The sequence below is a fragment of the Phalacrocorax carbo genome, chromosome 1, assembly GCF_963921805.1.
Source record: "Phalacrocorax carbo chromosome 1, bPhaCar2.1, whole genome shotgun sequence".
NCBI classification, from domain to species: Eukaryota; Metazoa; Chordata; class Aves; order Suliformes; family Phalacrocoracidae; genus Phalacrocorax; species Phalacrocorax carbo.
Genome location: NC_087513.1, coordinates 16,561,426 through 16,575,361, shown reverse-complemented (window position 1 = coordinate 16,575,361; position 13,936 = coordinate 16,561,426). Strand labels below are relative to the sequence as shown.

At 42.9% G+C, this 13,936-nt stretch overlaps 1 protein-coding gene across 1 annotated transcript in view; it reads left to right on the top strand.

Moving 5' to 3' along the window:
* The first annotated feature begins 732 nt into the window (after positions 1–732).
* LAMB4 (laminin subunit beta 4) overlaps positions 733–13,936 on the top strand; it is a 44,044-nt gene continuing 30,840 nt past the window's right edge. Inside the window, exons 1-11 of the mRNA XM_064445142.1 lie at positions 733–865; positions 1,507–1,613; positions 3,138–3,200; positions 4,436–4,593; positions 8,260–8,395; positions 9,801–9,874; positions 10,541–10,729; positions 11,315–11,378; positions 11,931–12,145; positions 12,947–13,067; positions 13,669–13,857. Coding sequence (XP_064301212.1) covers positions 3,167–3,200; positions 4,436–4,593; positions 8,260–8,395; positions 9,801–9,874; positions 10,541–10,729; positions 11,315–11,378; positions 11,931–12,145; positions 12,947–13,067; positions 13,669–13,857 — 1,180 coding nt within the window. The 5' untranslated portion in view covers positions 733–865; positions 1,507–1,613; positions 3,138–3,166. The remainder of the gene's footprint in view (positions 866–1,506; positions 1,614–3,137; positions 3,201–4,435; positions 4,594–8,259; positions 8,396–9,800; positions 9,875–10,540; positions 10,730–11,314; positions 11,379–11,930; positions 12,146–12,946; positions 13,068–13,668; positions 13,858–13,936) is intronic.

The following is a 13,936-nucleotide window of genomic DNA, read 5'->3' as shown; positions in this document are numbered from 1 at the left end:
TACCAGTGGAGAGATTAAAGAAGCAAGAAAGAAGTTTCTTAATCCCTGCCTCAAGCAGTTTAAAACCTCCTTCTTGCTTGGGGTCCTACATAAATCAAAATGCAGGACCGGCTATATTCTGCAAATAAATCTTCCTTGATATTTACTTTTCACATAACTTTTCTGTAACAAAATCTGAACTCCCTACCAAAAATGCTAATGAAACGTCAACCATTCTATAATTTAGTAGAATCGTAATAATACTTTCTTCAGTTATATGTCACTCTTTCAGAGAGCACTTGACATACTGCTTACACCTAAAAAGTAGAATTAATATCTTAATAAATCATTTAGTCTATTATTTCTTAATATTGAAACACACTACATATAAACCATCTGTGCAATAATTAATCATGCATTAATACAAACCAAATGCAGATTAAATTAGCCTGGAAAAAGTCTCCCACAAGTAATTTCCACATGCACGTGAGGAAAATAATTTCAAAAAATGTAAGTATATGAGTTATTTCAACTGGAGTGAACAATCATATTAATGGCAGAGGACACTTAGTACTGAGCATTGCAATAGGACTAAAGAACCCATAACTTTTTTTTTCTGAAAGAATAGAAACTACTAAAAGACGAGCAATGATTAGTTTATAAAACATATTTTGCACATACAGAAAACCTTCTGTTTGAGGATGTGACAACACTTTACAGATAATCATTAACTAAGCCTTACAAGCAGTCAGAAGAGAACTGATAACGTATATCACAACTAAAAATGTGTACCCAAGACAAGCCGCCATTCTGAAAACTGGAATCAAAGTGCCACAAGTTTTGACAAAGACACAAAAAACCAGTGGCCAGTTCTGCGCGTGAGCTGGTGAGTGCCACATCGGAGCTGCTCCATCTCAGCGGTTCCTGTGACCACGCTGTATGCCACACACCACCCTGCCCCGTGCTTGCTGCTGTGGGCAGTTACAGGCAAAGCTTGTGCTGAAATGCAAAGCTGTGACTTAAGTTGCCATGTTGTCTTTAGCTTTAAATTGGAAAAAAACTCGTGCTCATGGCAGTGATCCAGAGCTTGAGCTAATTTGAAGCTGGCTTGCTATGTCCACATGGGTACAACCTTAGCTTTCAGGTAGGTGTGTTTACAGTCACCTCAAAACCCAAAATCAGCCCTTCCAGGCCATTTGCTCCCCTATGATGAGGGGTCATCCTTTCTAGCCCATGTTCAGATAAACCAGTGCCACTAGACTTCTGATGTTAAGTAGCTGTAAAGACTTGGACATTTGGTTGCAAACCAGACCAACTGAACAGTTGTTTAATTAAATGGTTGCCAGAACTTTAAGAATCCCAGCCTTCTCTTCTCAGTTGCATGAACTCTTTCTGCCATGAACTTAACCTGTCACAATTTTCTTTCACTGCAAATATTTGCTGATGCCGGCAGAAAGAGTTCACAAATCAAGCCTTTGGCAGGTTGCAGGCTAGGTCTCATTCTCACCTAACACCTCGGTGCCTCAGGGGACATGCTGTCTTCTCCAGCTGAAGTGCACAAGTACGCCTTTGCTTGCTTCCCTCAGTCGGCTGTGCTCATTTCCAGCTGAAACTCCTGGCTGACTGAAACCCAGGTAAGACCTCTTCAGTCTTTAATTTTCCTGCTAAGCATGGATCTAAAGTACATTGGGGTTTTGCTGGTCCTTATTTCTCTGTTAAAGTGAGTCATGTTTGAAGAGTATCACTGTTATTGGATATCATGGTGTTAAGCAGGGTAGGGACTGGGATGTATAACTTCCAAGATTATTCTTACTGTGGATACCTGTATTTTACTGCAGTGGTGTCACAGTTTAAGTCATCTCTGAATCTGTCCATCATTCTGACAGAGTATAAAATTTGAAGTCCAACTCAGCAGGAAAATATTCGCTTGGTTTTGCCTCAGATACTGGCGCTGCTGCCAGCTCTCTCTGTGGCTGGGGGGCCAGGTGCAGCTGTGCAGATGCTCTCCAGGATCGTCTCAGTGTCACATGCCAGGTTCTCTGCTGTCACGGCAGGTGAGAGGAGCTGAAGCAGCACAAAGTGCTCGTGGCCCTTGATAGCTTTCCCCACCTGTGGTTGCTGAAATAGCCACGTAGGTATGGCTGTTTTGTCATGTGGTGTATAAAGCTGGTGAACCAAGCCTACGTGGAGCCTGTAACATCTGAAATACTTTTAATACCTTTGCTTTGTTCCCCCTACTCTGGGGGAGGTTATTTCATCTTAGCTCATTCAGCACAGAACATCTATGTGAAGGTGAGAAACAAGAACGGAGCTGGGAAGCAGCACTTTGGGCACGCTCACGTGGGGATGCCCCAGCAGCTGGAGCTGCATCAGGGCCCACTGGCCCCGCTGGTCCCTACAGGTGGAGAAAGAGGTGGAAGGCACGAAGATGGGGAGCAGGCTGCAGTCTGGGAGCTCTACTTGGTGGCAGGATTCTGGGTTGTCTTTTATAGCCATGGCTGCATTCTGGTTTTCCAGCAGAGGTTTTGTGTTGGCAAGTCTTATTTTCCTCCAGGTGTGTAGGAACAGGAAGAGCGTGAAGTAAATGCCACAATGAACCTCGCTTGGATTCACACTGAGGATCCCCTGTACAAGTCTTTTGCAGTGATACTGACATTACCTGTTTTTCCTCACTGCACTTAACGGTGCATTTATAATCTTGTCTCTGCCAGAATTTGTAGCACCTGACTTCAGGCATTTCTCAGTGGCATCTTCATCAGGACCTTGGTCTTTGTTTTGAGTCAATGCAAGAAACATGAACCCCCAGAGAAAGGAGAAACAGCCCTGCTGAGTTTAGTTAGGATTAAATAGCTTATATTAAAATACTACAATATTTTTCCTGATAGCATTTTGGTTTTATTTTAAACTAAGTTGTGAATATATTTTTATGGTCTTCTCTGAAAGCACTTGCGAGGTGTCCCTCTGCTTTCATCCTGATTTCAGTGCTGAAAATCATCAGGAGATACTATTGCTAAAACAAAATCAAAGCCAGGGTTTAACCTTTATATTTTTATTATGGCTCTGTTACTTTACTAAAGGCTAGCTCTGAGTAAGCCTATGCACAGGGGGTGCCTTGGCGAGGCAGAGCACCAGGTGACCCACCAGTTCTTCTCTTGCAGCAGCACCAGTTTGAGTTGCACGGGGAGGCATGAGGCTGGGGCTGGCCATCCTGTTACAGCTCAGTAAGTATAGGTCCTGCAGTTATTCAGACCAATTTTGAAATACTACCATGTGATTTACATATCTCTCCAAGATTTTGTCAGAGTGCGTCTTTTATGTACGCTATTAAGACACATGACAGTGAGTCCTTATTCCCCACTCTCCTGCCTAGGAGCTATGAGTGATATGAAACCTTTAAATACAAGAAAAGCTAATTGAGTAACTGATGTAATTGAGTCTGAATCAGGTCCTGAAAGGGGCAGTCATTATCTACTGACAGCTAATACCATGGATCTGGATAAATAAAGAAGGACCGGCTAACAGACATATGCATGGCTTTATACCCAAAGAGTCAAGCTTCACTCATCATCTGAAGTCTAGTCTGAGCCATAGATTGAAACCTAGCTGTAAATACTGTATATTTACTGCTGTAATTGCATTACTGCTTCTGGTGTTCTGTGGGATCTTCATGTATTGATTTTATTTCTTTTAACTCCACTTTTTATAATAAGTTGAGCCAAATAAATCTGAACAGATAAAGCCTCCAAGGTACCCATTCCTGTTCAGGGTTTCAGGACAGAACTTGTTTAAAAGGACAAGCCCTCTAAGGGAAGTCTTAACATAATGGGGAAAATATTTAAAGTCGTTTCAGGCAAAATAAACCAAAAGATCCTGCAATTATTTACAGAATTCAGAATTATTCTGTTAATTATTAATGACCATTCCATGGGGTCTGAATGGAGGATTCTGGGACCGGACCAGGAGGTTCATTGCAAATCACCAGAAAACCTGAGGGACCCCTGATGTCAATCCTGGTCTCAGTTCCACCATTATCACTTGAAAATCAGCAGAAATCAGCAGAACTAATCCAAATCTGGCTCTCCTCACAGGGTCAATTGAAATGCCTGCGATTCTGCTGCAGGAGTGGCAGCTATGTGTATGCCAGGGTAGGAAGCATAATAAATTATTGCTCATAGCAGATTGGCATGTTTACTGTGCAGTAATGTGCTGGGAATTTAAGTTTTAGCATAGATTTGCAATATGCTAGCTATATTTTTTTATAATGATTTTGCAGCAGGTGTGTCAATTACCAAAGCTCTCCAGTATTCTACCAAATTATATTATTAAGGACAAAAGGAATACAGGCAATGGATAATTTAGTTTTCTGCTGATGTTAGGACGTAACTGATTTTCTCTGGAGAATACTGCTGGATATACAAAACAAATTCATCTCGTTTTGATCTTCTTTTGCGCTCAGCGCTGATAGGAGTCCAGCATGCACAGGATGACTGCGATGCTGGGTCCTGCCACCCAGCTGTTGGCGACCTCCTCCTGGGTCGCAGCAAGCAATTAACGGCCTCATCAACCTGTGGAATGAACGGCCCTCAGAAGTACTGCATTATAGGCTACCTAGAGGTTGGTTTGCTCTTTCTTTTTTAGTAAACTGAATTCTGCTTACTAACAATATTCTCCTCTGTAAAAGGAAATCTCCCCGACTAGGAAGTTTCTACTGAAGTTGTCTGAAAAAAACATCAGACAGCATGACATAAGCCTGGAGGAAAGCTATGCCTTATTGCAGCGCATATGGAGCGTTTGGCAGCAAACAGCCTCCGCAGTGATGTATAGCTTCTCAAGAGGGAGAAACATCCATGAGATGCAAATGGACACAGGGATTTCTGAAGGAGCTTTGCTCTGCAGGTCCTTTTCCGACTCAGGCCTCAGAGGCGAAGACCACAGTTTGCAAGCGCGTGAGTGCTTACCAGGAGGAGTATGGTCCTGCAGGCTGTAGGCACTGCCTCGAAGGGCCTTCACTGGACGACATGTCCCATACAGTGTTGAGACCTGAGGCAGCCTGTTAAGCGATTCACACCATGTCCTCTCATGTCTTTTTGATCTGAAATTACACCAACACTGACAAAAGCAGAAAGCCATCTCCAGCAGAGGAAAGACCTACTGGTGTAGTACAATCTTTAGCCGTGTGGGTGGGTGGGCAAATCCAAAACGTGGGTGATCAGAGGGATCCCTCTCACTCCCTGGCCACAGCCATAGGGGCTGTGGGGGACCAGTGGGTGTGCAGGAGACACGAGTAGGCAGAAACGGGAATTCCCCTGTTGCATGTCCTGGAGGACTTGGCCCCAGTGAGCTAATAAATTGTCACAAATAGAAGTCTTTTCACTAAATACCAGCTGTAGGCTGAAGAGGAACTTAACAAAACACAGCTTAATTTATAAGCATTTGAAAATAATTACAGTTTTTGACCTTCTGGCAAACCACTGTGACACATTTACAGTGCAAAGGTCTGCCATACTGAGATGGCACTAAGCACTGCTCCAAATTACTCATTGTAACTATGGTTTTCACAAAATGTAAGTACCTCTTTCCTCTTCCAAAACAGCCTATGAGCCACTTTTCACTCTTTGCTGGTTTTCCCCAAGTTGTTTGAACAAGTGGATCCTGGGCACAAAGAGGCATCTCAGAGACATTGTCTTTCTGGCCCTTAACTGGATGACTGCCTTTTTTTTTTTTGTCTTTTTAAGAGGAGATCAAAGAGCAATAAAAATTGAATATTTTCACTTGCCTGTACTTATCCTTTGAATTATGTGAATACTCATATGTAAAGACTCATGAAAAGGAACATCTGTTCTGCAATAATCCCTGTGATTTAATGCTGTTTCAACATATCTTGACCCCTGGTGACTGCCTCCTAAAGAGGATGAGAGCTACGAATTCTGCTGCTTTGCAGAGCCTGAGAGACAGAGGCTTACGCTCTGGCAATGTGATCTGCTGTACCAGCTCCCCTTAAAAGAGTGTGTCACCTAAGTTATATCAGAGAGTCCCACTCAACTCGATTCTCTTTCTCACCAGCACATTCTTGAATGCATTGCTGGAGGCAGGCGAGGAAGCTTTGCGTCTTGCAAAGCCAAGTGCTTCCTCCCCCAGTTCCTCTTGTGATGACCTGTGTCAGGCATCATGACAAGAGCAAACCTTACTTGTGAAAGTTTATGTTAGTCAATGTGGCAAGCTGCCAAGAGCCAGGACTCAGCTTGGATGCCTTATTGAAAATTCAGATTGAAAGAAAATTAGAGTTCAATTGCTTTGTGTTTGAAAAAAAGCACTGCAAATCATTTTCAGTCTTTAATATGTCTTATTTTTTCTAAATGTAGCTTAAGTGGGTTTTAGCCCTATGATTTGATTTACTAATTACACACGTTTTGAAAGGAAAAGAAAGAGGACTCAGTATTGAGGAGAGTATAAAGCTGCACACTTCAGAGGCAAACGGGATCTGCCAGACTTGCCGTACATAGACATGCACGTGCTTGTCCTTTGGGGCACAGAAAGATTTTTATGGAGCAACATTAAGCATAAGTTGACTGAGTGTCATACTCTATGTGTCTGTATAAACCAAAGAGTGGTTGCGCGTAGACCTGCCAAATGCTTTGGTAACCTGAGCTCTCCTTACCAGAGCTTTATGAAATGAAATGACAGAGTATTTTTTGTATTTCTGTCTTAGCTTCTAAATTGTATGTTCATACACTTGTCCATTGTGGTACAGAATGACCGAATATAATACGTATTTATGATAATGTTTAAATCCTATTAATTATATCATACCTGTAAATCTATATCTCTTCCTTTATCTAAATGTGAATAATTCCCATGTGATTTCATAATGCAACGATGTCCAAACCATTCCTAATACTTCTCCATAGATCCTGAGCATGCGGGATGGGGTGCCTCTCCACCCCTCCCCTTCTGGGTCATTTTCAGCCCAGCTCCTGCCACTGACTTCACCGTTTTCTCTTCAGCAGCGTCACTGCCAGCCTCCCAGCAAAGGACACCAAATCTGTGGCTCCTCCTTCAGCTCCCTCTGGGGTGCTGTGTCATCACCTCTTCTCCCTGGCAGCATCCCTGCCAGCCGGGCATGCAGCTTGGGCATTACCTTCCGCTTTGGCTTATCCCTGCATCCTCACACTCAGGCTCTGCCCAAATCTCGTCGAGTCTGTCTGCATAGCAGAGCTGCTCCTGCCCACCCTGGGCACCCCCTGGCTCAGCCACTGGCTCAGCCCCATGGCACTGCCGGCTGCGACCGCATGCTGCTCGGGCTTGTCTGCATGGCTCAGCACCAGTCATCTCCCAGCCTGACATGTTAACCTTGTCACCTCTCCTTAGGCCTCCCACTCAGTCACCCTCTTATCACCTTAACAGGAGCTCCTTGCCCTTGCTTTCAAAGCCCTTCTGCAGACAAAAGCCTCTCATTCAGCACGGAGATACTGGCTAATCATTGCCACCTTCATCTTCTGCTTGTTATATTTTCAAACAAGACCCTTTCATCCTATTGACATCCTGATATTCCTCCTTTGCACTGTTTTTAAACTTTTCCAGTTTCCCTATGCCTACAAAAGGCACTGACAGTGTATGGGGTGGTGGAATCAGTCCAGACCACCTACTTACATTGTACCTGGATACAGCCTTGCCTTCCATTTGTACAACAGCACCTGTCTGCTGCTCCTGGCTGGGTCTCTGAGCTGCTAGAAAATGTGCAAAAGAGAGGAAAAAAAAAATGTATAAATGATTTAGTGAATGTTCTTCTTCAAAGGTTCTTCAGATCTTGAAAGATCCAGTCCTCGCTTGTATCCCCTCTGCCTCCTCACTGCTATCTCTGGCTGAAAGTCTCTACAGCCTTTATGAGACGTGAATAAAAGTTCAACTTTTAAAAAATAAATTTCTCCTGAGAAACTCTTGCAAAACAAACCTTCTGGCAGCTAAACCCAGAATCAACACCTTGACAAACTTATTTCTTTGCTTTTACTGAGATCCTGTTTCCACAACTGAAAAAGTGTATTGTTTATAGAGTACCTGGGGTGAACTGAGGCCGACATTTACTATATGCATGTTTGTGCATATGATGATTTTCTTGGGCTTGTCCCTTGTATATGAAAGCCCAAGTGATTTCTAATCTCAGGCACCCAAAGCAACATGACAGGCTTCAATCTTGCAATGGCACAAATATGTGTACATCCACCAGATCTTTAGAGAAGAGACCAAATTAATCTTTTATCCTACTTGTTTTTTGTTTTCTAGGCTGAACAGAAGTGCTTTCTCTGTGATTCCAGATACCTGTATAATCCCTATACACAGCACAATAGTCACATGGTTGAAAATATTATCACAACTTTTGAGCCTGATAGGAAAAAGAAGTGGTGGCAGTCCGAAAATGGTACGTTTCTTTAAGAAGATATTAGTGCAAAACGTTACTGTGAGATTTATTTATGTAACTGGGATTCATCACGTTACCTTCATGAAGAGATGACACAAAACTGCATCCATTCTTTGATTCAGTAAAGTGAGTGATTTTACGTGCTTGTGTGTAACAATATAGGATTTCAGAAATTCTGTTTTCCTACAGACAGATTTTAAGCACAGTATCTCCAAGAGCTGGCCAGAGGACCTGCAGCACTGCTCTGTTGTACATAGTGGCCATGTCTTTTTCACAGAGTGCCTGCTTTTCAGGAGATGTGATTTTTGGCAAAAGGGACATTTACCTACAGATGGGTAATGGCAGAGTGTGTAAAACAAAAATATCCATTTTTAAAAAATAGTGTTTGCAATGTAAAGCACAAATACTTTAGGAAATAATTAAATAAAGCTTATCAACACTCTTATTGCCATATATCAATTTTGTTGCAAGCTTTCTGTAGTAGTTCTTCACTGATATCAATTTATATATCCTCACAGTTTCTCTGTGAAGGCATGATAGGAAGAATAGTATCTACTCTATTTGATGTATAGTCAATATGTAAAAAATATGTGACTGGTTGGAAATTAAGGCATAGAAAAATTATGATAATGGTACCCCTGTTTTGGATATCCAACTAAAATTCATAGGCCTTGGTTTTTTTAAGTAGTTTGGCAAGGAACTGCCCCTAGTTTTGGACATCAATGTCAATAAAGCTGTGGGCTAGCGGTGAGAGGATCTTTTCTTGCTCTCGCCATCTTTCTTCTGGGCTGAGGTCTCAAGCTCAGCCTGGTCAGCAGGAGCCCTGGGATACTGCATGCAGATGTGAACAATGGGGATATCAGTGGAGCTCCTGCAACTCTCTACAGAGAATGGGTGAATTGTGGGGGTTTTTTCCATACTTGTTGCAATTTTGGAAGATGCCTGGTTCAATAGCTCTGCTCATGACATATTTCAGGTCTGTCAGTATAGATGGGTTTAACAGATCTGTTTAGCATGAAGAACCCCCCATATTTTTACTGGGTTTCACTTTTTTCTTAGAAATAAGCAAACTGTTCGGATGGATTCTGAAAAAATCTTACTAGGTACAGGAAGACGTAAATGCAGAACCTTACCATCATTGTCATTTACAGTCTGAATGGTCTAAACAGGACCTTTAACCATCTCCTGCAGCCTCAGTGACATGCAGCATTCCTGGTGCCAGTGCCGGAAAGGCAGCACATTGCATTGCGATCCATCTGCATGCCAGGTTTGTGCACAGGGCATGCCCTAAAGGGCCTGGCTGCTGTACTGGAAAGGCATCTTTAAATTCCCCACAGGAAATCTCTCTCAGCAACCCCTCCAACGTGACATTGTGCTCTTCGCTCCATTTTCATTCTCTTTTCAGGTGTTGATCATGTCAGCATTAGATTGGACCTAGAAACTTTATTCCAGTTCAGCCATCTCATCCTGACTTTTAAGGTACATCTTTTACCAGAGCTTTTATGTAATGTTGTACACTAATTCCTTAACCACAGGAATAAATTGCTTAGAAAGGCAGTGAAAGCTGCATATTTAGAGGTTTGTAAGAACAGGTTAGATAAATGCCCGTCAAGTATGGTTAAGTTATAGTTGATCCTGCCTTAGGGTAGAAAGATAGACTGAACAGCTTCCAATTTACGTGCCTTCTGGTCCTATTTTCTATAAATCTGAGAATTAACGCTGAAAAAAATGAAATTGCAAAATTAAGCCCTAAAAATTTAGGACATTTCTGAACTGAGGTTGCTCTTACAAGTTTAGTTCAGTCTTCTCATGCACATCCATTATGATCCAGATGGTTACAAATTTTTTTCCACAAAATTCTTACATCCGTTATGATAAACTTCCTTTCTTAGAAAGTAATCTTATATCTCTGTGGAAGGTTGCACTTCCCTTTTGCTGAGAGGGTTCAGATGAGGAATCCAGCTTTTTCAGAGAATCATGTAGCCAGCACAGTAACCCTGTCGGGAGCCTGCAAGCTCGCAAACACAGAATTTTGATTGGCAGCTGTTGGCATCCCTCCAAACAGGAATGTCAATAGAACAACCCCTGAGATGTCTTGTCAACACCTGGTTGGTTAAGGAATTCTTGAAATAATGTTTCTTGCAGACATTTCGGCCTGCAGCAATGCTGGTTGAGCGCTCCACTGACTTCGGGCAGACCTGGAAAGCATTTAGATATTTTGCACAGGACTGTGCAGCTTCTTTCCCCAACATCTCTTCTGGTCCAGCAAAAAGTGTGGGAGACGTCATTTGTGATTCAAGATATTCAGACATCGAGCCCTCCACTGGAGGCGAGGTATTGCCAAATGTCTGTGTTTGTATGAGTTCAGATCATATGTGGCTATTTTTCTGGAGCTGAGGGTCTCTTGTCTGTAACCATCAGATCCACTTATACAGGTTCTGAGACATGAGTGCTATTGACTGCACTGAAGTAAAAGGGGAAGACAAACACTGCACTTTACCCTCAGTTTCACATCCAAATGACTTGTACAAAACCTTTTACTGCTCTTTCCTGCTTTCCAAATTCACACAGAAACCCCCCTCATAAGAGATCTTGACTGTCCATCAGTCTCTACCGCTAAAGGCAGGGGCCTGTCCTTTATCCCTTTGGTAGGTGCTGGTCCCATCTCTAGATCACTCTAGGGCACTGCTTTTCCTTCCTCCTGACACATCAATCCATCTAAAGGTCTTTTTGCCTTGCTCAGCCAAGGCCAGGTTGAAAGGGTGAGAGCACTTGCTGAATCAAGGACACAGCCGTGTGTTTTTCCTTTTATGGGATCAGTAAAGTGGCATTAGTAACTAATGGGTCTGAGGTAACTGGCTTTATATCCAAAAAGAATAGCTTCAGTGATCTACAGAGGTATATTAATTTGTTTTGCAGGTTGTTTTAAAAGCTTTGGATCCCAGCTTTGAAATAGAAAATCCGTATGTGCCATATATCCAAGGTATGGACAGTACAGGTTTTCTCCAGAAATACTTTGCTGGTGTTTGCTTGTTTTGTACACTGAAAGGGTGAAAAGCTGAGCTGGTGTAAGTCAATGACCTTGAAAATTAGGTATGAAAAGACTGTAGAGAGACATCTGTATTAATAAATAAAATGGGCTGACCTTGTTCTCTAGCCCTGAGGGCAAACGCCACAGCTCTGCAGAGCTCATGCATGCAGCTGAACTATCTTCCTTTTTAGGATCAGGTGGCCAATGCCTTTTGGGAGCAGTCCCAGAGCTGTACCTGAACCCACAAAGACATTGACTGTGAAAATACAGGTTGGCCCCAGCCAGAGCCGTACCAAGGAGCATGATAACGCTTATGTAGCTGTGTGCCAGGAGAGGGTCCATGCCCTGGCACTGTATGGGTTACTGGTCTCGGCCAATATCAGATCATTTTCACTATTTCTTCAGTATAAGGGAATATTCTTAGATGATTGATCCAAGCTGAAGATTTTATACTGTTCATCTTAAAGACATCTTGGGATCTTGATTTCTCTTCTTTCCTTCCAGAGCTCATTACATTGACAAACCTAAGGATCAATTTTACTAAACTCCACACCCTTGGGGATGCTCTGCTTGGAAGAAGGCACAATGATCCCCTCGAGAAGTACTACTACGCTCTCTATGAGATGGTTGTACGGGGCAGCTGCTTTTGCAATGGCCATGCCAGCCAGTGTGATCCTATCCAGAACCTGCGGGGAGATGTCTTCCATCTGTCTGGGATGGTGTGTCGTTATCTCTGTCTCCAACAACAGCAGTCCCTACCTAGTATTTCGGGAGAAGGAATAGAGGGAGGGAGGGAGAGGAAGGAATGATGGCCATTGGACGGCCATTTGCAACTCCAAGTTGTAAAATGTTTCAATACAGCTTCTTCCTTTAAATCCCTGAGCTGGATTACTCAGAATCTGTCTCTTTGTTGGCACTAGTATGGTGCTTCAAAAGCAACTGGGACAAGACATGTTGAAAACAGCAGCAAAATTCCAGAGCTGTAATGGTGCAAATGTAATGCAGTAAGTAGCCTGTGGTGTGTGCAGACTTGAACGGCCACTTGTTGGGTGCATTCCACACTCCAGCTGGGCTCCAGGGCTCTACAGCAGGAGAGGAGGCATTGGCATGAAGAATAGCTGATAACCCCATGCTAATCCATGCAAAATGGATTATTAAAAAATTCAGGAACATGGTTGTGAATTTGTTCCTTCTGGGAACAAGAGGATTTTTCTCTAATAAAATATGTACCTCAATATAGAGACATGTAGGGAGAGAGATAGAAGTTAAGAAGTTGAAGTCTCCTTTGATATTTCTATAAGTATTTTCTTTTCTAAATATTGCTCTGTGGCTTTAAAACTATTTAGTTCAAGTTTGCAGGTACTCTCCAGACCTTTTACTCAAATAACTGAGAATTATGTCAGCTGAGGGAGCCAGAGAGCTTTGAATTTTCCAGATCTTACTGGCATACCTCGAGCTGATACCTCCTGTCCTGTCCTCTCCCATTGCCTCACCTCCTCTCTGTTCTCACCACGTTGCAGGTGCACGGGAGATGTATTTGCCACCACAACACTGAAGGTTTGTCCTGTGAAAGGTGTAAAGATTTCTACAATGATGCTCCCTGGAGGCCAGCTGAAGGGGCACAAGATAATGCTTGCAAACGTAATAAACCTGTTACTTTCCTTTTCAATAACTGGGGGGTGGGTGTAGCACAATCCCGGTGCAATGCATAATGGGGTGGCCAGGTTTTTGGGAGGGAGACTTTTCCATGCTTCATCTAGAAAAATAGATGGATTCCTGTAGCCATCGGTACCGTGTTGCCATACAAGAAGAAAAGCTGTTTCATGTTCTTATTTTTCATAAAGAGAAAAGAAAAACAGAGGGAGGAAAAAGCAACATTCATTGGTTTGCATAAGGTCTTTCTTGTGAATGAAAGAAGCATTTAGACAAGGCTAAATTACAAGTAATATAGGATATACAAGAATAATATATTAGGATCTGTAACAAATATTCAGCTAGATCTTTCTTCGGCGGTGCAGTGTTCCCCACTGCCCATCAGGCACACTCACCTGCATGGCTACTTTTCCAAGTATAGGGCCCAGTTCTGTCCTAAGCCTCCAGTGTTTCCCCCCAGCTGTAAAGCACAAGACCTGGGAAGCTATAATCTTGCTGGGGCAACCTTATGTTAACGGTAGACAGCAATGGTGGCAAGACCACAATAATAGGAATCATGGTGCAAAATATTCCTCTGTTTTGGTTTCAGGGTGTAACTGCAACGGCCACTCTGGCAGATGCCACTTTGACATGGCCATGTACCAGGCCAGCGGTGGGGTCAGCGGTGGTGTTTGTGAGGACTGTCAGGACAACACCATGGGGCAACACTGTGACCAGTGTAAACGTTTCTTTTACCAGGATCCACTCAAAGTCATCTCAGACCCTCATGTGTGCCTCCGTAAGCTTTGCTGCTTTAGCTTCTATAAGAATGACTCAGAACGGGGTGGTTCTGGTTCTCTTTGCTCTGAGCCCTATGG